This window comes from Planococcus citri, chromosome 2 (genome assembly GCF_950023065.1).
Source record: "Planococcus citri chromosome 2, ihPlaCitr1.1, whole genome shotgun sequence".
In the NCBI taxonomy this organism is placed as follows: Eukaryota; Metazoa; Arthropoda; class Insecta; order Hemiptera; family Pseudococcidae; genus Planococcus; species Planococcus citri.
In genome coordinates this window covers 74,937,533-74,963,341 of record NC_088678.1, presented here as the reverse complement: position 1 = coordinate 74,963,341, position 25,809 = coordinate 74,937,533, and the positions used below count along the sequence as shown (strand labels likewise).

The 25,809-nt window shown below is 35.7% G+C and overlaps 2 protein-coding genes across 5 annotated transcripts in view; one reads left to right on the top strand and one right to left on the bottom strand.

Annotated features, from left to right (window-relative positions):
- LOC135837740 (uncharacterized) overlaps positions 1–25,809 on the top strand; it is a 310,851-nt gene that overhangs the window by 136,477 nt on the left and 148,565 nt on the right. For all 4 annotated transcript variants that reach the window (XR_010557248.1, XM_065353116.1, XM_065353115.1 and 1 more), the window contains one exon: positions 15,161–15,328. Coding sequence is in view for 3 of the 4 variants with exons in the window: in XM_065353116.1 (XP_065209188.1) it covers positions 15,161–15,328 (168 nt within the window). In the remaining variant the exon portion in view is untranslated. The remainder of the gene's footprint in view (positions 1–15,160; positions 15,329–25,809) is intronic.
- LOC135837734 (uncharacterized) lies at positions 21,136–24,831 on the bottom strand. Its single transcript, XM_065353106.1, has 3 exons — positions 24,663–24,831; positions 24,133–24,549; positions 21,136–21,547 (listed from the first exon to the last, which is right to left on the bottom strand). The coding sequence occupies exons 1-3, from the start codon at positions 24,750–24,752 to the stop codon at positions 21,362–21,364; spliced, it is 693 nt and encodes a 230-aa protein (XP_065209178.1). The 5' UTR covers positions 24,753–24,831; the 3' UTR covers positions 21,136–21,361.

Below are 25,809 nucleotides of genomic sequence, written 5' to 3'. Positions count from 1 at the left end.
TAAAAATTGAACGAAAACACATACCATGATCATTATCTCTTACGTGATCGATCATCAAGATCAATTAAATCTCTAACTCTTACAAGTAGGTACCTAATGTAAAAAGAAACGATGTGTGAGAAAAAAAGTCAGGAATTCAACTTGATGGGATGATGGGAACTGAACAAGATTAATGTTTATTCATGCCGTGGTTATATTTTCAATTTTCAACATCTCACTGGATAGATTCAGTTGAAGTATTTTATGTATATTAAACCGCGCTGTAATTCGATCAGTGAGTTTGCAGCATCGCACTTCTCCTTTAATTTGGGTGAACTTTTCTTTTAAATTCTTCTCGCAGAAACTTCCCTCATCGCCGCACAGTTCATCTATAAATTGTAGGTTGGATTTTGACGCATCTGCAGACTGTTCGTCCGTATCGGATGGATTGGTTTTCGAGACGAAATTATTCATCAGAATGACCAGTGCTCGTGGAGATATTTCTGTGCTCAATTCGACAATCACCGTGATCCAAACATTATAAAGGACGTTATATTCCAGCGGAGTGGTTATTCGATTTTCAGGTATTTTCATTACACCAGCGGATATATGACGTGGATTCAGGAACTGTAGGTAGAGGTACATGCGCATAAATATTACGATGATCGATTCATTATGAAAAAATTCATTAATTTCCACGAATATCTGAACGCGATTTTTCTTTCAAAATATTAATTAGATTCGTACCATTTGTATAGCGTCGTGTCTGATGTAGGAATTGATTTCATCCCAGAGATCAACTAACTTTTTTTGTTGCAGGGCATAATTCACATAATGATAAGTGGCTTTCTTCCATGCAGCAAACGCCATGTTCTGAGGCGGTATCAAATATCGTATTCTGTAGTACGTCAATTTTATCTTTGAAACAAAAATTCATAAAAGTGGGTACATAAGTCGGTGATTTGAAAAATTATACGAAAAGCTTCAAACATATATACTTGATAAGCGGTATTCAACTTTTCCCGAACATAGGGAAATGGAAATTTGGCCGCGTTTATGACCAAATCCTCGACGTAATATATTCCTCGTTCTTGAAGTAATAACTCTTCGTCTATCAGTTTTGCTGACATCAGCCGATATTGAACAAATACAATTTCGTCATCTGCGCCTCTGTAGCAGACTGAGTAGATATTAACTGGTGGAGTTCGATTGTCGCAAATCTACACAAAGTTCAAATTCGCATTTGAGAAAATTATTGGGAACTCGGTGCGCGGAAGCTCTAGAATGCGGTATTAAACAGGTACTTTTTGAATTAGAGGCTCGCAAAGGTGTAAATTATTCACGCGGGTTCGTTTTGTTTGAAACAAGTATTTGTGAACAACTTGAAAATTGACCATATAGTCGGGGAGCCCGCTTAAGGATAAATTGCACCCCCCCCCCACCCGTCGATCCTCCGGGACAACTTTTTTCTTAAAGGGAGAGTCCTAAGGAACATTTCTAGCCCTTGTACTCAAAAAAAAGTGGCCCAACTTACAAAATGGCGGCCATTTTGATTGACAGGTCAGCCAAAATCGCAGATTCTGATTTCCAACGTAGGACTTGCACAACATTTTTCAAACTGTACACAGGTAGATCGAAAGATCAAGCAAAAATTTATCTATCACCTGTAGAAATTGAAAGTTCTAAAGTACGTTTTTAGATTTTTGGTGAATTTTTAAGAATAAAATTTAGGCCAAAAATGAGGGAAAAAATCAAAATTAAATTGACCAAGAAAGCTGAAATTTGGGATACACTTTATTTTCGACATTCCAAATCGATTGAAAACTGTTTCAAACTGTTTTGAGCAGTTCTGAAGCCTCTAGCAGGTTTTTCAAACTCGAAATTCCCACAAAATTTCACCAAAATGGAGCTGGAAAGCTGAAATTTATTCTGCAAACTAATTTCAATACGCTACGAAGTCAACTGCAGGGGGATTTCAAGTCGTTTTGGAGCATCCAGCGATTTTTTTGAAAATCACTGGAGCCTCCAATAGATTTTTGAAGCTAATTGAATTTCCTAAAAATTTCATCAGACGGAGATGGAGAGTCAAAATTCATTCTGCAAAATAATTTTAATACGCTACGAAGTCGTCTGCTGGTGGATTTCAGGTCGTTTTGGAGCCTCCAGCCACTTTTTGAGAGGTCGTATGGTTTTTTTGGAAAATTGAAATTTCCAAGAAGTAGCTGGAAGCTTCAAAACCATTCGAAACCATTCAATGTTGCGGGAATTTCAAGTTTCAAAAATCTACTGGAGGCTCCAAAATGATTTGAACCCACCTGAAGTCGTCTTCAGAGCGTGTTAAAATTGGAGTGTAGACTAAATTTCAGCTTTCCATCTCCATTTGATGAAATTTTGTGAAAACTTAAACTTTCAAAAATCTGATAGAGGCTCCAGTAATTTTCAAAAATTGATGGATGCTGCAAAACGATTTGAAATCCCCTTGCAGTTGATTTCGTAGCGTTGAAGTTAGTTTGCAGAATAAATTTCAGCTTTCCAACTCCATTTTGGTAAAATTTTGTGGGAATTTCGAGTTTCAAAAATCTGCTGGAGGCTCCAGAACTGCTCAAAACGGTTTGAAACAGTATCCAATCGATTTGGAATGTCGAAAATAGGGTGTATCCCAAATTTCAGTTTTCTTGGTCAATTTGGTAAAATTTTGATTTTTTCCCTCATTTTTGGCCTAAATTTGATTTTCAAAAATTCACCGAAAATCGAAAAACGCACTTTAGCACTTGCAATTTCTACAGGTGATAAATTTTTGCTTGATCTTTCGATCTACCTTTGTACAGTTTGAAAAATGTTGGGCAAGTCCTATAATGGAACGCAAAGTCTGCGATTTCGGCTGACCTGTCAATCAAAATGGCCGCCATTTTGTAAGTAGGGCCACTTTTTTTTTTTGAGTACAAGGGCTAGAAATGTTCCTTAGGACTCTCCTTTTAAGAAAAAAGTTGTCCCGGAGGATCGACCGGGGGGGGGGTGCAATTTATCCTCAAGTGGGCTCCCCGACTAATAGAAATAGCTTTTTTAGGGGTTTTCCAAAAAATACCAAAATGAACTTTCGTTATCGAAATTTTAATCGAGGACATTTTAAGGCGTGCTCTTTCGATCTGACGTGATTTCATAACTCAATCCGATCGAAAAGTTTCAATTCATAGAAAAAAAATCTTGTCAGAATACAACCGAAATGAACATTTAATATGTGTATAGGTAGTATGTATCAGTCTTATCTTCATCTCAACCCACTTTGTATCCAAATGAAAATAGCATTCCGTCAGTCTTAGGGCCACATCCTCGTAAATTCAAAGAACTGATTTTAGTAAAACTCGGTTTCAGCTCAGAGTCACACTGCAACTCTTGCGACTTTGACTTCTTGAACTGCTTTTCAACCAGACATTGCATTCTCGCGTTTTCGTGCGGACAAAAGAAAGTTTGCTTGAACGTGGATGATAATATTGCCAAAAATTTGGTTTCAGATGAATAAATCCTTCCATTTTCAATTTCAACCTGTACCAAGCTTAGAGGGTACTTGAGCTCTTTACTGTTTTCATCTTGGAAAAAAATCAAAGGCAGTTCTTGTCCTGGATTGATTGAATCTAACGAATTGACTGAAAAACATTATAGGTTTTGGTATAGGTACATTTTAAGGAAATTCAAGTACCTATGTACATTAATTGAAATTTAAATCTAGTGAATCAGTAAATAGTAACAACTTTATTGTAACAAACCATCTTCGTGTGTGGCCGAGAAACTGTAAACAATTTCTGTAAAATTTCATTAATTAGGTAGGTAAATACTCGTATCATGTTATAAAAACATTTGTTGCTAAAATATTGGTTCGCGTTTTTCTTACTCGAATCTCCGTAGGATGGAATGTTGATGATTACGAACGAGGTCAAATTCAAAATTAGTGTTACATTCATTTTGTAAATTCGGAAACTCTAACGCCAGATAGGTGATCACATTCAAGACTTGACAGTTACAATACTCCGCGAATAATGAAATGATATAATGGGTTATTTTTTATTAAATAGGCAGAAATATTTTCAATACCTAGCTTATGCATGAAGTCAGTTAATTAATGGTCTTATAATTATGTACATACGATGAAGTCATATTTGTTTGCGCAGCTTTACGATGGATTGTCTGAAAATCTATGTATAAGAATAACACACTGCAGTAATAACGTGGAAAACGAATGTACGAAAATGTGTTTATTTGAACAATTGTGTGAAGAAAAACATACCTAGATTTTTCCAAGTATAAAAATTCTCTGCTTGAATTGCACAATGATTCGTCGAGTCAGTTTTATAGCGTTGCGAATTATTTTCGTAGGAATTATTGTTTTACTGTAACCAAGTCCAAAGTTCAACTACTTACTCAGCAAAAGGTGATCAGTTGGATGGCATTTTTGTGGAACGAAAAATTCTGTTGACTTTCAAGAGGCCAACCAGCTGGGCAAACAACCTTGTGAGACTATAAAGGATGGTCAGTGGACTAGACGAGAGAACTGGCACACCAGCCAGTGACCTTCAAAAACCAGACAGGTAGACAGACAACCTTGGGAAACTGGGCAGATAGGTCAGTGGCCTCAAGAGTCCAGACACACGGTTCAATGACCATAAGTTTTTTTTTTGGCTCACCGTAGTAACTCACCTTCTTTTATTTTCAATCGTTAACTATGGATCATCACCAGTCATCTATTTACAACTTACCTAACTTAATTTTAATAACAAAATATGACAAAAAGGTATCTTCTGCCCTGTAATTGGCAGCTCAGCTTCCTCTTTGTCCACTCTGCTGCCGGCATCCTCTCCGTTGGTAGTGGTTTGTGACTGGATCTGTGGTCTTGTCTAGTTCGGTGGTTCTGCAAGGTTGGCTTCCCCTTTGGCCGCTTCGCTGCTGGTGTCTTCATCGTCGTCATCGTCATAGTCGCGCTCCTTTACAGGAGATAGCGTATATGTCCATCTATATTAGCCGGTATCTAGCGTATCTGATTTTTTCTTTCAGGGTCTTACAGGGAGAGTTGGCTGGTGAGTTTGTTGTTAACAGCTCCGATCGTTTCCTCCGTCTTGTCGATCTTCCTTGGATTTTCCCCTGTACCGCTAGCATGAAAATACCGTTTTCTCGTATTTTATGAGCTAAATACTTTAGCTTTCTAGTTTTGATATCTTCAACTACGACTTTCCGCTTCACTCCTATTCTTGCTAATACTTCCTTGTTGGTAATGAAGTCCTTCCATGAGATTCGTAGTAGCCTTCGATAGCACCACATCTCGAAAGCGGATACTTTGTTTTCGCATTCTGCACTCATGGTCCATGTTTCGCAGGAATATTTCAGAACGGTCCATACATAGCATCGCATAATTCTCTTCCTCAGATCTATACTCATCGTTCGATTTCCCAGCACATTAGCAAGGTTGTTGAAAGCGGTTTTTGCCATTCCAATCCGTGATTTAATTTCTTTATTATCTCTGCCATCATTGTCTATCAGCGCTCCAAGGTATCTGAATTGGTTTACATTTTCAATTTCTTGTGAGCCGATGTTGAATTTGACCACTTTATCATCTCCTTTTGTAAATCTCATCACCTTGGTCTTGCCTGCATTTATTTTCATTCCGTATTTTAATCCTGCACTGTTAATTCGGTCGATCATTTTCTGCATCTCTGCTTCTGTCCCAGCAAGGATCACTTTGTCATCTGCATAGCTTATTTCGTTTATTCTCTTGTCGTTGATCTTGAATCCCATTCGTTCGATTCGCGCTTCCCTCATTATTTCTTCTATTCTTCTGCATACACATTGAACAATCTGGGTGAGAGGGGGCATCCTTGCCTCACACCTCTCTTTATTCCACATCCGTTCTCTGAGTACCCAGTTCCATTCTTGATGTTAGCGCTTTGCTCCCAGTACAGGTTCTTGATTATTTGCAGGTCTTTGTCATCGATATTGTATTTTTTCAGGATCCCCAACATCTTCTCATGGTTGACACGATCACATGCTTTTTCATAATCGACGAAGCAAGCAATAATTTCCCTATTTGCATTCAGTGCTCTTTGAATGATCACTTTCAGCAGGGCAATTGCATCTCTCGTCCCTTTTTTCGCTACAAAGCCATATTGTGTTTCACTTAAATTTTCATCTATCTTTTCAATTCTGGCATTTATGATGGAGAGTAGTAGCTTCAGTGAGTTGCTCATCAGTGCGATAGTTCTATATTCGGAGCATTTTTGCGAGTTGTTCTTTTTTGGTATTGGTACGAAGTTTACTGCTTTGAAGTCCTTAGGTAGTGTGCCTTCATCATATATTTTGTTTATTATCTTCAGCAGCTCTTTTTCATACTCTGGTGTTAGATGTTTAATCAAGTCTGCCGGTATGAGATCTTCCCCCACTGCTTTGTGGCTTCTGGCTCGCTTCACCGCATTCCTCAGCTCCCACATTTCAATTTGTGGTGCCTCTTCTGTGGATGAAACCTCAATTTGAGCCGATACAGTAATTTGACTGCAAGCTTGACATCCTCTTCATCCGCTTCGCTGCTGGGTTCCTCTTTGATGGTGTGTTTGATTGCAAGTCCGGGGTAGCATCCCTGGCCCACTCACCTATAGACACTATGTGTTCTTAATAGGCCAGCTCTCACTACTAGCTAGCTCCTGCTGTGTTTGGATACTTGATCATGCAGCATTGCTTTTGCTTTGCTGGTGTGTCTTCACGATCAATGCTTCACTGGCAAAGATTGAAAATGGTCTGCCTAACTGTTCAAGCAAGTCAGGCAGTTTGCAGGGTCATTCTTCTAACATCAGGGCCTGCTTAAGCTGGTTTCAAGTTTTGTCATGTCTAGGACACCTCCACACAATGTGTGGAGTATCTTCAGCTTCTCAGGTTTCATATCTTCAGCAGGTAGGGAAGTCCCTCTTCTTGGGGTTTTTGAATAGGTACTTTCCTATGTCCCCATGCTCCATCAGCAACTGCGTCAAGTATGTATTGACTACCAGTCTGTTATGGAGCCTTTCCCTGATGTTAGGTATGAATTGTTTGGTCTTATATACACTTCTGAACCTGTCCACACCACCTGTCATTTATCAATTGTTAGGTTGAGTTGATACTATTTTTGCTTTCTCTTAATGGCCTTCAAAGTGGCGGCTGGCAGTAGTGCGTACTATCTTCACCAGTCTATTTCCGAGTTCAATCGGCATGAATGACGCCAAAAAAAAAAAAGTTTAGATAGGTAATAGATAAGTTAGTGATCTTTTCAGTAACTTAACTAAAATGTCCCGTAATCTTACCACAGATTACCCGTAATTTACCTTTAGTAGGTACAATTACCCATAATTTACCAAAAATGATCGTTAATTTATCGAAAGTAAATTTATCGCTGATTAACTAACAAAAGGGTCATTCCATGTCAACTCAACCAACGTTTTTGGGTCATGTCTTTCGATTTCGCTCAAATTTTTTTTGCAATATGTACCCACCCAGTAAGTAAGAAAGCCGCAATCAGTTTGGTCCCAGCCCCCTCAGGGGGCGGGTGGGGGGGCTCCCATTATTTGCACATTGTCTCGAGGTACTCAACTTCAGCAGCCCATTTCTCCAAAACTATGATACTTTGATCAAAACTGATTTCACAGTTCGAAAGGGCATTGAATTTTGAACTTTTTAAGCATTCTGAAATTTTCAAAAGTTGAAAGTTGATTTCAAAATGGCGCTGTAAGTGGGAGCTACCATTTAAAATTTTGAAAAAATTTCCATAGATGTACATTTTGATACTTTTTCGAAATATTTAGGTTTCGAGATGGAACTCTTTGACGGAGGGGGAGCACCCCCACCCCCAATTTTGGGTGAAATTTTCGAAAGAAAATCTGGGGCATGTGATACATCAAATTCTATGTTTTTGGGGACGCTGAACACGAATATGACGTCAGATTTTTGATAGGACCCCATCCACGGCCCCCAGCACCTCCCCAAAGGGGGTAAAAGTTCAAAAAAGCGTTTTGTTCGTGTGACACATGGAATAGTATGTTTTTGGTGACGCTGAACACGAATATGACGTTAGATTTGTGATTGGACCCATCCACGGGGCCCCAACATTTTTTTTGGACTTTTACCTATTGGTGGAGGTTCTGGGGGCCCTGGGTGAAGTCGATTCGAAAAACTAAGGCAATATTCGTGTTCAGCGATATCGAAAACATACTATTTCATGTGTCACACGAATGTGACCATTTTGGGGGGGGTCATCCCATTTGGGGAGGTGCTGGGGGCCGTGGAAGGGTCAAATCCAAAATCTGACGTCATATTCGTGTTCAGCGTCACCAAAAACATACTATTCCATGTGTCACACAAACAAAACGCTTTTTTGAACTTTTACCCCCTTTGGGGAGGTGCTGGAGGCCGTGGATGGGGTCCTATCAAAAATCTGACGTCATATTCGTGTTCAGCGTCCCCAAAAACATACAATTTGATGTATCACATGCCCCAGATTTTCTTTCGAAAATTTCACCCAAAATTGGGGGTGGGGGTGCTCCCCCTCCGTCAAAGAGTTCCATCTCGAAACCTACATATTTCGAAAAAGTATCAAAATGTACATCTATGGAAATTTTTTCAAAATTTTAAATGGAGTTCAAAATTCAATGCCCTTTCGAACTGTGAAATCAGTTTTGATCAAAGTATCATAGTTTTGGAGAAATGGGCTGCTGAAGTTGAGTACCTCGAGACAATGTGCAAATAATGGAAGCCCCCCAATCCGCCCCCTGAGGGGGCTGGGACTAAACTGATTGCGGCTTTCTTACTTACGGGGTGGATACATATTGTAAAAAAAATTTGAGCGAAATCGAAAGACATGACTTTCAAAATCGCCTTTTTTTGGTTGAGTTGACATGGAATGACCCAAAAACCAATCATTAAATTTACTAAAAATTGCCTCAGCCAAAAATCAAAATTCACCAATAATTTGCCAAAATGACCAAAGTCCAAAAGTGATATACTCGATCGTATGGTTTTCAAAAATGTTACACTTGATGTCAACTAGAATGAAGTGGAATATACGTAACACGAAACATGATGAGATTTTATTGAAATATCATAAAAGTGGCATAATTATTATTCCATCTGATCGATCATGAAGATTAATTAAATTTCTTAATTTTTGTAATTCAAAAATCAAAACAAAGCAAACAAACAAATCTGTTGAATGTGTAGAAAACAAATCAAGAATTAAACTCGAGATATACCCTGTGTGATGGGAACTAAAGAAGATGTATGTTTATTCATGCCGTAGTTAAATTTTTAATTTTCAAAATCTCGCTGGTCAGATTCAGTCGGAAAATTGTATTTATATTAAAGTGCGCTTTAATCCGATAATTCAGTTTGCAGCATCGCACTTCTCCTTTAATTTGGGTGAACTTCTGGTTCAACTTCTGCTCGCAGAAACTCCCCTCGTCGCCGCACAGTTCATCTATAAATTGTAGGTTGGATTTTGACGCATCTGCAGTCTGTTCATCCGTATCGGATGGATTCGTCTTCGTGATGAAATTATTCATCAGAATGACCAGCGTTCGAGGCATATGTGTGGTCAACTCGACGATAACCGTGATCCAAATATTATATATGAAATTTTCTTCCTGGGCAGTGGTTATTCGATTTTCAGGTATTTTCATTACACCAGTGGATATTTGGCGATCCACCGTGAACTGTACATGTATATACATACGCATAAAAATATCGTAATGATTGATTCATTATGAAAATTTGTTCATTTTCACAAATATTTTTTGAACGCGATGTTTTTAATAATAATATGTATGTAATTAGATAACTGTGTACCATTTTTATAGCGTCTTGTCTGATATAGGAATTGATTTCATCCCAGAGATCAATCAAGTCTTTGTGTTGCAGGGCCTGATTCACATAATGATAAGTTGCTTTCTTCCACGCAGCGAATGCCATGTTCTCAGGTGGTACCAAATATCGTAATTTGTATATCAGTTTCATCTGCAAACAAAAATTCATATAAGTGGGTACATACAACATAAATCAATGATTTTATACGAAAAGCTTCAAACATACTTCAGAATCCCTATTCAACTTTTCCTGGACAATGGGAAAATGAATTTTGGCCGAGGATATGACCTCGTCCTGGTCGTAATCCATTGCTTGTTCTTGAATTAATAAATTTTCATCCAACAGTTTTGCTGAAACCAGCGGATATTGTACAAACACAATTTCTTCATCTGCGCCGTTGTGGCAGACAGAATAGATACTAACCATTGAACCTGGATGTTTGCAAAACTGCACAAAATTCAGTTAGAATAGGTATGTGAAAATTTGCGGAGAAAATTATTGGGAATTCAGGTTTAAGACTATGCATACACTTTTTCCACCTTCTTCCAGCTTTGGCTCCTTTTACACTTTTTAGACTTTTACTTACGGGTAATAAATGTAAGAGTCTGAATACAATTTCAGAATAAAAGGCTCTTAAATATTGAATTTGAGGCTCCTATCGGCATCAGGTTAAATTTTTAATCCAATTTTGGCAGTAGAGTCGATTTGTTCCTTATGCGGGAGTGCCGGGGGGGGGGGGGGTATCAACACCCAGAAAATTTTCCAAAATGATATCGACATCATTTATGAGCATTAAAATGATGTTTTTCTTTGAATGGATATTAGGTTAAAATTTGAATCCGGTTCTGACATTATAGTCGATTTTTTGGTCCTAATGAAGTGGAGGAAGGGAGGGAGCCGGGGATTACAAAAAACTGATACTCAATTTTCAAAAATTTTACGGTTTTGTTAAGTAGAATGACCAAAGATTGTATTTTCGAATTATGATTTTTTTCAGTCATTACCTCCGGCAACTCAAGAAATTTGGAAATTTCGTCACTTGGCCCACCTCTCCCCATAAAGCTCATTTTAGGGTGCAAGTAAAAAATGACGTCAAAAACGAATTTACATATGTAGAAGGTAAACATATTGTGTAGATTTTGACATTCCACTCGAAAAAAATCAAAAAATTGTACCACTCAGTCCCCTAAGGGCTCATTTTGGGGCTAGGGTAGCAAAACACGTCAAAAATCAATTTGGAAGGGAAAATATGTAGATTATTTTAACACCCCACTCGAAAAAAATCCAAAATTTGCCCCCTTGCACTTCTCTTTGAGGGGCTATTTTGGGGTTAGGGTAAAAAATAACGTCAAGAATGAATTTTGGATGTAAAAATGAGCGGATTTTGACACCCCACTCGAAAAATTACAAAATTTGCCCCCTAGCACCCCCATCCCCCCTTCCTTGAGAGTCCATTTTGAGGCTGCATGAGGTAAAAAATAACGTTGAAAATGAATTTTGGATGCAAAAATGTGTCGAGTTTGACACCCCACTCGAAAAATTACAAAATTTGCCCCCTAGCACCCCCATCCCCCTTCCTTGAGAGCCCATTTTGAGGCTGAGGTAAAATATGCGCCAATATAGCCCTTGAATCGAGTACGTGCTCTTTCGATGACGTGGTTTCTCATATTCATTCAGATCGAACGGTTTCAATTCCAAAAAAAAAAAAATAATAATAATAAAAAGAAACTGTCAGAAAATCAAGCCAAGTGAACAAATCTTTGAACATAAAATAATAATGTACGTATATGGATGGATGAAAATGTAGCTTCAGAGGATCATCTGTAAAGCGCTCTGAACGTGGTCGTTCGCGTACCTAATGCATTTTAAATGGGAGCTCCGTCAGCCTACGTCATCCTGGGTACACGAATGACCAAAAAACCTGTATTTTTATCACTCTATATCATTGTTATAAATGTATTTATACTGAAAGGAACAAATGTATCCAGTCTTTACATAACCCACTTCGTATCCAAATGAATACAGCGTGCCGTCAGTCTCAGAACCACATCCTGGTAAATGAAAAGAAGGGGTGACTTTGATAAAACTCGGTTTAAACTCGAAGTCACATTGTAACGCTTGCGACTCTTTGAACCAATTTACAACCAGGCATTGATTACGATGTGGGCAAAGGAAAAATTGATTGAATCTAGATGACTCCGTCGCGTAAAATAGGGTTTCATCTGAATAAATCCTTCCATCTTCAATTTGAACACTTATCAAGGTTTTCGGGTACCTGATCTGTGTACTATATTCTTCTTCAAACAAAATCAAAGGCAATTCTTCCCCTGGATTGATTGGAACTAACGAATCAACTGAAAAAACATCAGGTTTAGGCGATTCGAGAAAACTCAATCATTGAAATTTCAATCTAGTAAATCAGTAGTATAGTAGTAGTTTTATGTGACAAACCATCTTCTTTTGTGGCCGATGCACTGTATACAATTTCTGTAAAATTTAATCAAAAATATGTATGTACTTGTATCGGGAAAATATGCCTTAATAATGGAAAATAACTTCACGTTTTTCTTACTCGAATCTCCGTAGGAAGGAAAGTTGATAATTACGAATGAGGTCAAATTCAAAATTAGTGTTACATTCATTTTGTAAATTCGGAAACTCTAACGCAAGATAGGTGATCACATTCAAGACTTGACAGTTACAATACTCCGCGAATAATGAAATGATATCATGGGTTATTTTTTATTAAATAGGCAGAAATATTTTCAATACCTAGCTTATGCATGAAGTCAGTTAATTAATGGTCTTATAATTATGTACATACGATGAAGTCATATTTGTTTGCGCAGCTTTACGATGGATTGTCTGAAAATCTATGTATAAGAATAACACACTGCAGTAATAACGTGGAAAACGAATGTACGAAAATGTGTTTATTTGAACAATTGTGTGAAGAAAAACATACCTAGATTTTTCCAAGTATAAAAATTCTCTGCTTGAATTGCACGATGATTCGTCGAGTCAGTTTTATAACGTTATTGCGAATTATTTTCGTAGGAATTATTGTTTTACTGTAACCAAGTCTAAAGTTCAACTAATACTTACTCAGCAAAAGGTGATCAGTTGGATGGCATTTTTGTGGAACGAAAAATTCTGTTGACTTCTTGTAAATATGAATCCTAAATTTCTAAATAGAGGGTGCTACCTGAGAACCACCAATTTTTATACGAGTCCAAAATTGGGTCATGATTCGCAGACCTATTTTTTTTTTTTTGAGGAATTTTGAAGAATTTTTTTAGCATACGATTGGGTCATTATTTAGGGTCTCCTTGAATTCAATCCATAAAAAAATGGTTGAAATTCAGTAGGAAATCAGAAATTTGCGTTAAAACTTTTTTTTCATCATTCATTTGCAAGCGATGCATAAATTGGCCAAAGTACGAAAAAAATTGACAGTACTCATTGAGAAATGTATATTACGTATCCTATTAATCGTTTCTCATCTGTTGGTAGGTACTAGGTACGTCGCTCGCCCCCCCCCGTTCCAAGAGGGGCAAACCGCCTCCTAAATTTAGTTTTTTAGGATTTCTCAGAAACGAATGGTAGAGATTCTCCGTGTTTATTGGACTGCTTTTAGATCACAAATTTCGAGAGATTATCAACAAATTAGTGGTGTTTGGGCTCGCTCGACTTGGAATATTTCGACTTCGGCGTAATTTGCCCTCACTATAAAATTGAGTCAGTTTTCCGTGTATGTGCTTTTAGAAAATCAAAAACGCTGAATAACCCATTTTAATACTGTTGTTTTTCGCTAGAATTTGCAAAAAATCTTTGCTTTTTCCAAAATTGTAAAAAATAATTCCTTTTTCAAAATTTAAAAAATGCTGTTTTTTGTGGAAGTTTGGAATTAACGCGTTCAATCCTTGAATTTTAGTTAGATCTATTCATTCGAACAACTGCTCATCGACGCGAAATATGAATCGTTTTAAATCACACGTCATCGTCATACGCCCATAATTATACGCGTGCTTCATCGAAAAAGAAGAAAAAAAAACCTATACCTACATCAAAAAACTGTGTAAACAGACACGATTTCATCGTCTGTGATCTGTAGATTTCAATGTAAGACATTGAAAAAAATTCCATCTTTTCAACTCTTCGTGTTATTCTGTTGTGACTGTCGAAGTTTTGAAACGATTTTTTTTTACGTACGTAAAATTGAGTGTTGAGTTTTGGGAATGATCGAAATGAGTGGAATCGTATTGGCGAGCTTGGTCTTATTCTTAATTATGAACGCTGTCAATTTGGCTCATTCGAGTAGGTACGAAATATACATACAAAATTGTAAATTTATATTTTGGCGATAAATTCTCTAATGCGATACGAGTACTTGGTGAAATTTTACAGGAATTGTGTCCAGTATATCGGCCACACCTGAAGATGGTGAGTAGTTGCTTTGTCGAATTGACATTATATTGGTTTCTTTTTTACGATACACGAAAAATTTTTCAGTCGATTCGTTAATTTCGATCAGACCTGGGCAAGAATTGCCTCTGATTTTTTTCAAAGAAGACAACAGCTCAGATCTTGTGTACCCGGTAGGTCTGCACAAGTTGGAAATTAAAAATGGAAGGATTTGGTCATCTGGTACGGAATTATACGCGACACCGTCTGCAGATAATCAAATTTACTTCTGCCCACATTCGGATGCGAAGAATCGATGCTTGATGGTCCAGATTTTTGGACAAGAATCGAAAATGTTGCAATGTGATATCGAGTTGAAACCTTGGACTTACAATACTACGAATACGCTTTCTCCTGTAAGCGGATGTGGTCCGAAACAAGATGGTACATTGGTGTTATTTGGATACAAAGTGAGTTGAAAAAGTGTAGAGGTTGAATGAGATTTTTAGAATTATTTTTTTACCAAGCTTCAAATAAGTACAGTTGAAAAATCGTGACTCGAATGATTTCTTTCATAGATTTGCGGAACCAAAGCTCGTCTGATCAGCATATTTTCATTTTGCTATAGACAAAGCAATCGAGAAATTGTTTTTGTTCAGTATAAACTGAATTCATCTAAATTGCTCACTGAAAAATTACTACACAGAGAACGAGAAATAATCTATAACCCGAATGAAATCTCGGGTGGAAACCCTTTTTTACCTTTTTTAGCTTATGGAGCTTCGTTGCATTATGCCATCAAAGTATTAACCTACTTAAAGCATTTTACCTTTTCATATTATACATATAAGCATTTTGATTACTGACTCGTTTTAAAATAATGTGCGTATCTATGAATTTGTGTTCTCAGATGAAACGGGCGTATCAATTACAATATTTGATACCACCTGAAAACATGGCGTTTGCTGCGTGGAAGAAAGCAACCTATCATTATGCGAACCAGGCGTTGCAACATAAAACATTATTCGACCTGTGGAATGATATCAATCGTTATATTAGAGAAGATGCAATGGTTTGGGTAAGTGTAGAGTACCTAACTAATTTGAAAACATTGACGGAAATGGTAGATTTTCAAAAAAAAAAGAGTCAATCATCCTAACTAAGTATATTCATCTGCGTACAGTGTGGTGATCCTCGTAATGTATTCACTGGAATTGTGGAAATACCCGAATATCAAATTATCCCACCTATGGTAGATAGTAACTTGTACAACATTTGGATTACTGTGATGATAGAATCACATGAAAAGGCTCCTGCAAAATCACTAGTCATTTTGATGAATAATTTCATCACTCAACCATCCAATATTGACGATCAAACTGCTGCTGGATCGTCGTATTTAGGAGGACGGCAGTACATAGATGAATTATGTGGCGATGAGGGAAGTAACTGCGAGGACAGTCTGACTCGAGAGTTCACCCTAGTTGGAGGAGAAGTTCGGTGTTGTAAATTAAGTGAACTGGTTACGAACCAGTTCAGCATTGATGATGTCTTACCAATGATGCTGCCCGAAGGTCTGGTGAAAATTGAAAATATAAATGTTTTACCTAGTGTTGGAGAATGAATATTGTGTACCTATACTTGGAACGGTGATATGTACCTATTTGAATTTTATCGATGAACTATGATTTTATTCATTTAAGAGCAACATGTTTTTATATTGAAATAATGTTACACAATGGTAATTGTTTAGTTGGGCGGTGGGAGTGGGGATTTTATTTTAAAAATATATTTATACAACTAACATCCTAAGATTAAAACTAATAATATCTGTGTACGAGTATTGTATTTACACGATCAATCCTAGATTAGATACGGAGGTAGGGGAGAGGGGAGGAGAGTGAGACATGATCTCCGTCCAGACCATTTATACCCCCTGGGCGATAGCCAAGGGCTCCAACTTCTGATTCTGGGTGTTACGAATTTGGTACTTGCTTAGAAAATGACTCACGTTTTTCACCGTATAGCCAGGACCCCCCCCCCCCTCCATCATCCACTCATCGCAAGGTTGAGATTTGAATAAGGAATTAGAGATTGGGAAGGTCAGCTAAAGTTGTTCCCTTGGCTTTTTAATTGATTAAATTTACATTAAAAAGTTTATGAGGCAGTTAGCACACCTGCTCAGAGCTTTTCACCAGTTACTCACGTAATAAAGTTAGAAGTCAGAACTATTTACAAAATGACGATATTTATAATTATGAGAAAAACAAGCAAACTTTAAGATTTTATACTATTGTAAGATATATTCTGTTTTTGTGTCAACATTGTATAAAATCTTGTTAGAATTACAAAACAGACCAGTTTTTTGCCTTTTGTCAGAATTACCAGAAACGCTCATTTTTTTGGTCGTTTTTAAAAGAAAATCTTCTTTTTCTCGTCCACAACAATTCTGCTCTTTTGTCAGAATGCAAAAAGTCATGCTTTACACCAAAATTGCAAACAATTCTGTTTTCTGTCAAAATTATGTAAAATTTGGTTAGAATTACAAAACGGACTGGTTTTTTGACCAAATTACAAGAAATATTGCTTTTTGTGAGAGTTACCAGAAAAGCTCATTTTTGGTCATTATTAAAATAAAATCTTCTTTTTCTCCAAAAATAGAAAACAATTCAGCTTTTTTGTCAAAATTACAAGAGGTAATGTTTCACACCAAAATTGCAAAAAAAAAATACTTCTGTTTTTTTGCCAAATTTTAATAAATCCTTGTTTTTTGTAAGAATTACAAAAAAATTGGGTTTTCCCAAAAATTGCATAATATCCTGGTTTTATTCCAACGTTGCAAAAAATGCTGCTTTTTGTCAAATGTGAAAAATCCAGTCAACATTGAAAAAGTTTTTTTTTTTTGACCAAAAAAACCTACTGTTTCTCAGAATTACAAAAAAAGCTGTTTTAGGGGGGTGGGGGTGTTTATAATTGAGTGTTTCCATTTTCAATGATTTCAAATAATCCTATTTTTTATTCCAAAATTGTAGAAAATTTTGTTTTTTTCCCCCACAACATTACAAAAAATTCAGTTTTTTTTTTTAAAAAAAAAGCAGAACGTTCCTTTTACCAAAATAGTGAGAAATTCTTCTTTTTAACAAGAAAAGAAAGATCCCTCTTCTTCCTAAAGTTGTAAAAAAAGTTCATGGTTATTTCTGAAATCGCAAAAAAATCTGTTACAGCCACAATTTTAAAACAAAAATCTGTTTTTTGCTAGAATTTCAAAAAAGGTTTTTGTTTTGCTGTTCGCGGAGGGTGGGGGGTGTTTATAATTGAAACCCTTGATTACAAAGAATTCTACCTAATTTTTTCAAAATTTCAAACAACCTGTTTTTTGGCAAAGTTTGCAAAAAATTTTGATTTTTTAAAATTGCGATGTAGGTATCCTTTCTTTTTTTTTCTTTTTTTTTTGAGTGTTTATAATTACCTACTAGATTATTACACCCTACGTCAGATTATATTGAATTTTTCAGGAGTGAAGAGAGAGTTTTCATCTGGACAATTGAATAGTAGGTGTTGGACAGATATGGGTTCAGATGAGCGAAATTGACATGATGGGTTGGGGGCTTTTAGGTAAAGGTGGTTATGTGTGATTTTGGTGTGTCCAATTCTCAGTCGTGTCAAAATGACTTCTTCAAGTCTATTCAAGTGGGAGAGTATTTCCAAGGATGAACTGATTTTTCATGTTGGAGAAGCTTGTTGGCTGTTTGTTGGGACCAGAAATTTTACGAATTTATATATATATATTTCAAGTGAGAAAAGATTTGATGTCGTCAGCTGTGATGATGGTAAGGGGGGAAAGAGTAGTTGCAGATTTTGCATAAGTATCAACAATTTCGTTTCCAGTGATTGAAATGTGGCTGGGAGGGGCTGGGAACATACACAAACTGAATAATAAAGAGGGAATTTTGTAGCTCAATTGTATGCAGTTTCTTAAGGATATTTTGAACAGGTTTTGTATAGAAATCAATGAACTTAAGGAATCACTCTGGATCAAAAAATGTTTGTTATCTGGTTCAGAGGTGAGAATATCACAGAGGCAATGATAGATAGTAGTGAGTTCGGCAGAGTAAATAGATGAACAGTTTGGAAGTTTAAAATTTGAAATTGCATCGTTTTGCCAAAATCTCAAAGAATCCTGTTTTTTTAGCAGAATTACAAGCCAGAAAACCCTATTTTCTTGTTGTAATTGAAAAAAGTCCTCTTTTTCCTCAAAAATAGCAAACAATTCTGCTTTTTTGTCAGTTACAAAAAAGGCTGTTTTACACCAAGAATTGCAAAAAAAAACTGTTTTTTTTCAACGTTGCAAAAAAGTCTTGTTTTATCCGAATTTGTAAATGATTCTGTATAATCTGTCGAAATTGTATAAAATCTTGTTACAAATTACAAAACAAACCTGTTCTTTCCCAAAATTGCAAAAAATCCTGCTTTTTGCCAAAATTGCAATAAATTCCAGGATTTTGGTCAAAATTGCAAAATAGTTCGGGGTTTCCAAAAATTGCAAAATATCCTGTTTTTATGTTATTGCAACGTTACAAGAAATTCTGCTTTTTGTCAAAATTGTGATAAATTCAGTCAACTTCGAAAAAGCCCTTTTTTTTGCCAAAATGTCTAAAAAAACAGTAGATACTATTTTTCAGAATTACAAAGAAATTTTTTGGGGGGAGGGATGGGAGAGGGTGTTTAAAATTGAGCGTTTCCATAGAATTGCAAAAAAGTTCTGTTTTTTGGTGATTTCAGGTACTCCTGTTTTCATTCCAAAATACTAAAACATTTGGCTTTTTTGACAGATAATTACGGGAAATTCTGTTTTTTCAAAATTGCAGAACATCCTTCCTTTTTTTCAAAATAACGAAAAGTTCTTCTCTTTGACATGATTGTGAAGAAATATCCATCTTCTACCCAAAGTTACAAAAAAATCCTAAAAATTCTGCTAATAAGGTCACGATTTCAAAAAAATCCTTTTTTTGCCAGAATTGCAAGAGAAAGGTTCGTTTTTGCTGTTCACCTTGATTGCAAAAAATTCTACTTTTTCAAACTTGCCAACACATCTGCTTTTCGATCGCTGAAATTGAAAAAAATTGTTTTTTTTTTTGCAGTTCATAGGTACCTAGTTTTGCTTTTTTGAAATTGCAAAGCATCTTTTTTTTCAGTTACAAAAAATCCTTTTTGCAGAACAGTTCTGTTTTTTTTTTTTTTGCAAAAATATGAATTATAATTCTGCTTTTTTCATCAGAATTACAAAAATACATGTTTTTTGACGTAGGTACCTTTTACTGCAGCAAAAACTTTTTTTTCAAAATTACAAAAAGGTCCACTCTGTTTGTCAGAATTACGAAAAATACATTAAGTAGGTATTGTTTTGTCAAAATATCTTGTATTTTTTACACAAAATTGTTTGAGATGGGACGTTTCATAGAAAGGACGCTATAACTTATAAGAGGTGTGAGATGTGGCAAGAAACCGTGTTTCTTTTTCATTCAAAATTACAAAACCTACCTACTTCCTGACAATTTGGTTCTCTACGTATTTGGGAAGCTCATTTGTACTGAAAATTTGGAAACTACCCCTAGAACCTTAAGATTATAGCTGGCTATTCATTGCAAAAATCTGTTCATTCGAGCAATTGTTCGACAAGGAACACTTGTAGATCGTCTAATAATCATACACGTCATCATCATATGCCTACAATTACGCACATTGCGTCGAAGAAAAAAAAAACAATATATCAAAAAACTGTGCAAAGAAACGTGTGATTTCATCGTGTGTCACAACTGGTAAATTTTTTCCATAACGCATCGAAAATATTTTTATCTTCCCAATAATTCGTGCAATTCTACTAGAAAATTTCGATTTGCTTCGTTACTGTAGCGTGTGTTGTGTATTGTGAATGTCAAGTTCTGAAACGATTTTCTTGCGTACCTAAGTTGAAGTTTCCGAATGAATAAAATGAATGGAACCGGGATGCTGAGCTTGGGCTTATTGTTAATTATGAACGCGGCCAGTTTGGGACATTCGAGTACGAAACATACAAAATTGTAAATTTATATGAGACCGATGGTAATAAATTTCAAGTATTATATGACACGATTGTTTGATAAAATTTTACAGGAATCGTGTACAGTATATTGGCCACACCTGAAGATGGTGAGTAGTTCTATGTTAAGGGATGTGCTCGTACCTATTATCACCCCACTGCAATTGAAATTTCACCGATTGAATTTCTTCATACTTATAATTCCTGGTTGCTTAATTGCTTTTTCAGTCAATTCGTTATATGCGATCATTCCTGGGCAAGAACTACCTCTGATTTTCTTTCAGAGACCAAAAAGTGTAGAACGTCTCGAGTATCCTATCGGTTTGAGTCAGGTGCAAATTGAAAATGGACGAATTTCGTCACCCGGAACGGAATTATTCGCGTCGCCTTCCGCAACTGAGCAAATTAGCCTATGTCCAAATTCGGAATCGGATATGACGAAGCAATGCTTGATTGTCAAGGTGTTCGGGCAGCTATCGAGAAAGTGGCAGTGTGATATCGAGTTGAAACCGAGGTTATTCAATACTACGTATACGCTTTCTCCTTTACAAGGATGTGGCTACGCACAAGATGGTTTACTGTTGTCGTTCGGATACGGAGTGAGTTGATCAGTGAAATGGTGCTCGTCGAGTTTTTACTTGATAGTTTTTTCTAGAATGGACTTCTCTAAAAATGAGACACTGCGTATGTCAAAATTGTGGGTAGACCTTACTCCTAAAACGCAACAACCTCCCTCCAGTTTTTAGGATGAATTTATTATTACCTATATTTACCTAGTTACATCATACATGGTAGCGATCCTTGCAGAAAAGATTTCGAATTGCTACAATAATAGTGATAATTTGAATTGAACAAATTGATCGATTAATAATTAATAATAAGTACGTATCATCGGCATGCCTGTGAAAAGAACAAATTATTGAACATCAATTTTCAATTTTTCAATCGTTTATGATTTCTGGGGAAAAAATGCTGAAACTGAAAATTGAAAATAGTGGTTTTAAAAATGTTGGTAACTAGTGCCTCCGCCATTCACAATGCCAAGTATACCTTATCACCTGATTGATGGTCACTGCAGGGTATCGCGAATTTCCAATGCCTCGTACCGTGATTTGTCCACACTATCCACCCTTTCTCCTGCAGGCTGCATGATGAGATCAAATTGGACCAAATCAAATCACTTCCCCATTTTTCAGTGTTGGCGTCCCGTAACAGTAACTGTAACGAAAAACGAAAATAACGAAATTTTTTTCGTTACAGGTAACGGAACTGTAACGAAAACGTTATTTTGATCATGTGATGTTGTGTAACTGAAACGTAACGTAACGATATTTTTCTTGATGTAACGTAACGAAAAACGAAAAAATTCTGTTACCTTTTTTGTTATTTTTTTAGTTACAATATTTTCAAGTTGAGTCAAAAAATGAGATTTTTTACCTTCCAAGCTTGACTTTTTCAAAAATTCCCTTTTTAATAAACGTAATTGTATCATGATTATATCTGTAACGAAAAAATGTAACGGTATTTTTTTCGTTACACTGGTATTTAAACCTTTTGGTTCCGTTATTTTAGCCATTTCTGTTACAATTTTTCGTTACAAATGCATTTTTCTTTGAAAATATCATCAATTCTACGTTGAAAAAACGTTTCTGTAACGAAGAAATCGTAACGGAAATAACGAAAATAACGTAACGAAAAAGTTCAAGTACCGGTGTAACGAAAAATACCGTTACAGCATTTTTTTCGTTACAAGTACTGTAACGAAAAAACGTAACGAAAAAAATGCTAATTTTGTAACGTAACGAAATAACGGAACGAAAAAAAATATCGTTACGCACAACACTGCCATTTTTTCGATCTAGCCTAATGGAATTTGATGAACTCTGATTACATGTTTGGAATTTGGATTAAATTCGAGTGAAGTGACGCCATGACCCATAAATTTTATTTCGAACCAGTTAAACTCAAGACCTATTATTGCAACATTTTACAGTACCTAACACTAAACACTTCTGACTTCATAAACGAAAATTCCTTTTATGACGATGGAAATTAAAGTACCACATACCAAAAATTAAAAAAAAAAAAAAAAGGATTAATATAATTTCAATTTAATCAAATTTCCATGATAAAGCAAGCCCCAGCTGAAAATTTAATCATTCTCCAGCGTGACAGGTGCCCTCTTAAGTGTATGAGTGCCCAATCCGAGCTTCTAAAATTTTTTTCACTGTTGTCCTTATATGTAATCTTCGGGATTGATGGTGTTGATTATCATTTTGTTGGCAGCTGAAACCATTTAGGGTAAGTGCGCTGGTTTGTGACACATTAAGCATTTTTCAACTTTGAATCACTCTCAAACATTGTTGAAAGTAGGTAGAATTTTGGGAGATGGTTTTTTAGTAAGTCATACTAATAGTGATCAAAATAAATCATCTAGTATCATTATATCTGATCACATTTTTTTTTTAAATTCAAAAAATATAAAAAATGAGAATTGAACTAGTTTGTAACACACAAGCACTAGTTATTTTGACAGATGGTACTGGTTTGTGACGCTCACTTTTTTCAACAAAATAACCATACTATTGAATTGAAAATTGAATATATCAGTATTTTCTCTTAATTTGAATAGAAGTTGATATTTTTTAATCATCTAATTACAGAAATACTCCTCAGAGTCAAGTATATACCCACTAGAGTTGGTGCATAACACCTCTTGAAAACAAACGAATAATTAGCATAAATTTAGTAAATGGATAGTGTATGATTGATTTTAATTGAGTGAAAACGTTGGCTACACTATTCTTTCAAGTATATGTCAATATCCATCTCCACCAAACTCATGTAAGAAGTATTCAAAATGACATACCTGATAAGGTCTAAAGTAACATGATACAAAATCATGATTTTCCAATGTTACAATGATTTCAAACTCACTCAGGGCATAAAAAAAGGTGTAGAACTAGCAAAGAATGATTAAAATGAATAATCTCACATTTATTTATAAATAAAAATGTATTTTTTTGAATTCAATTCATCACTCAGGAGTAAAAGTGATAAGAGTGTCGATGTATCTAGTACATAGAGACTAGTTTGTGACAGTTTGGAATTTTTGTTCTCAAAAAGATATATTATATTTATACCAGTTATTTTTGATAGCTAATGTCATTTTATTGAAGAAAACTTACTTTGGTTGAAAATAATACCAGTTATACACTTTTTATAACAAGAAATCAAACCGTCACAAACTAGTACTAGTGAGGACTCGAATTTGCACTGGTTTGTAACAAAACGTCACAAACTAGTGTTTTGTCAATTTTGATGTACTGGTTCGTAACAGTCCAAAATATTAAATTAATTAAGAAATTTCACTGAAAACAACTCAATCTTAGCCATCTTTAGACAATACTCCGCAATATTTTCACTTCACATTAATTTAAAATTGATGTTTAACCACTGAAAATGGCATAATTCACCGGAGGTAATAGCGGGATTGCTTCTTAGAAACGGGTGTTTTTACTGTTTTTTGATGTTTTCCACATGGCGAATATTTAGACAGCATTTTTTGTTTGATAACGTATATCACAGAAGAAACTATAAGAAGTTTCTTATAGAAAATGAATTGAAATTTCACAGAAAAATACCAAAATCTATAAAAATAATCAGTGTTACCTTTATTTTCGACTTAAACTGTGAAAGTGTCACAAACCAGTACACTGTCACAAACCAGCGCACTTACCCTATGTTTGAAATAAATCGACCAAGGGATGTAAATTGAGTTAGTAAATTAATTTTACATTTACCAAGCGTTCAAGCATTTTCATTGGACTCGGAGACGTACACATCATTTCACCGTGTAATTTTTCCAAACAATCCAGTACGTTTTTGTATTTCTCCTCCTTTAACTTTTCGAGATTTACCGCAGGTTTTTTCAACAACACATCATCCAAGATTTTGGAACAAATATCGTAAAGCTCACGGACGATTTGATACACATCTTCATGCTTTACTTCATCGATAGACTGGAAAGGCTGGATAGATTGTATGAATGTATTTAGCCACGGATGAAGGTTATTGCTGGACGTGATTATTTTCCACTTAGCAGACCTGCCCATCTCATGCCATTTTTCATCATCGTGATCTGGAGGCTTCCCAACTGCCTCCAACTGTTCCAACAAAAATCTTAATTTGTTGGATAACATAGCAGGCTCTTTCTGCTTCTGAAAACAGCAAAGTACATACATAAAAATGCCATTTGTGAGAGAGACTTTTAAAATCTGATGAGGGAAGATGGACAGCAAAATACAGCAAATAAAAGGATTTAAGTTCTTACCATCGGTCCTTCCAACATTTCGATTTCGGCTATTGCTGAAGCTTCGTCTGGTGGATATGGTTCATCATCATCGTAATCGTAATAATTCATTCTTCTCAATTAATAAGTATGTAAATTGGTTAAATTTTTATTAATTCAGCAAAGCTAGTGAGGTCTTTCCTCTACTGTACTGTTTATATAATCTGTACTGATGGAGAAAGAGAGAGAAAGGGGTGATAAGATAAGACCTCAGACGAAGTCCAGTGTTGCCAGGTACTTAAAAAAAAATCCGTATAAAATCTTTTTTTTTTAGTTGAAAAAATGAAAACCAATAAAAAAAACGGAAAAAAGTTGAACATTCTTGTCCAAATCGAGTTGGTCAATTTTAGGAGAAGGGGGGATCTATAATACATGGTAAGTAAATAGGATTTTTTTCGACCTTGATTCCACCTTAAATGGGGTGGGGATGACCTATAGGAAGCTGGAATTTGGATATGTTGATCGCAGGGGCGCGGCGATAGTAACTAATGGTATGATTTTGAACCCTTATCATCCATTGGGAGCCAAAATATGTCCCTCCAAAAAAATGACCTTTCTGTAATTTTCAACTTCGGCCCTTTCTCACTCTAGGGGTCAAATATGGTTTTTGAGAAAACCCTGTTCCCCAAGTTTCAGTTTATTTGATCAATTAGAACAGGTTCCAAGTCATAAAATATTGGGCTGAAACTGATCAGGCAATCAGGCTGATTATTGGATTTCATTTTTTGATCCGATGAACATTTTTCAAAAATCTGGATTCCGGATCGAATAAAAAATTGAATTTAGTTTCACTTTATCAGATTTACTTACTTACTTGATCAGATTTGATTTGATCCTAAAAAAAAAAAAAAAAAAAAAAAAATGACCATCTGATTCTGATCCAAACTAACGTATAGGTCTAGATATATGTAGGTACTTGATTTTAATTTTGGTTCATTGCAATCGAATCCAATTTGATTTAATTGGATTTCATTTGTGGTATTTTATTTTGACAAATTGGATAAAATTTACATTTTTAAACTCCATGTCTATTTGAATCCAATTGGATCAGTGTTGAGCAAGAATTGAATCTTTTTTTTTTTTTCATTCGTTTTTATTATTTGGATCAGTTCTTTTAGACTACACACAA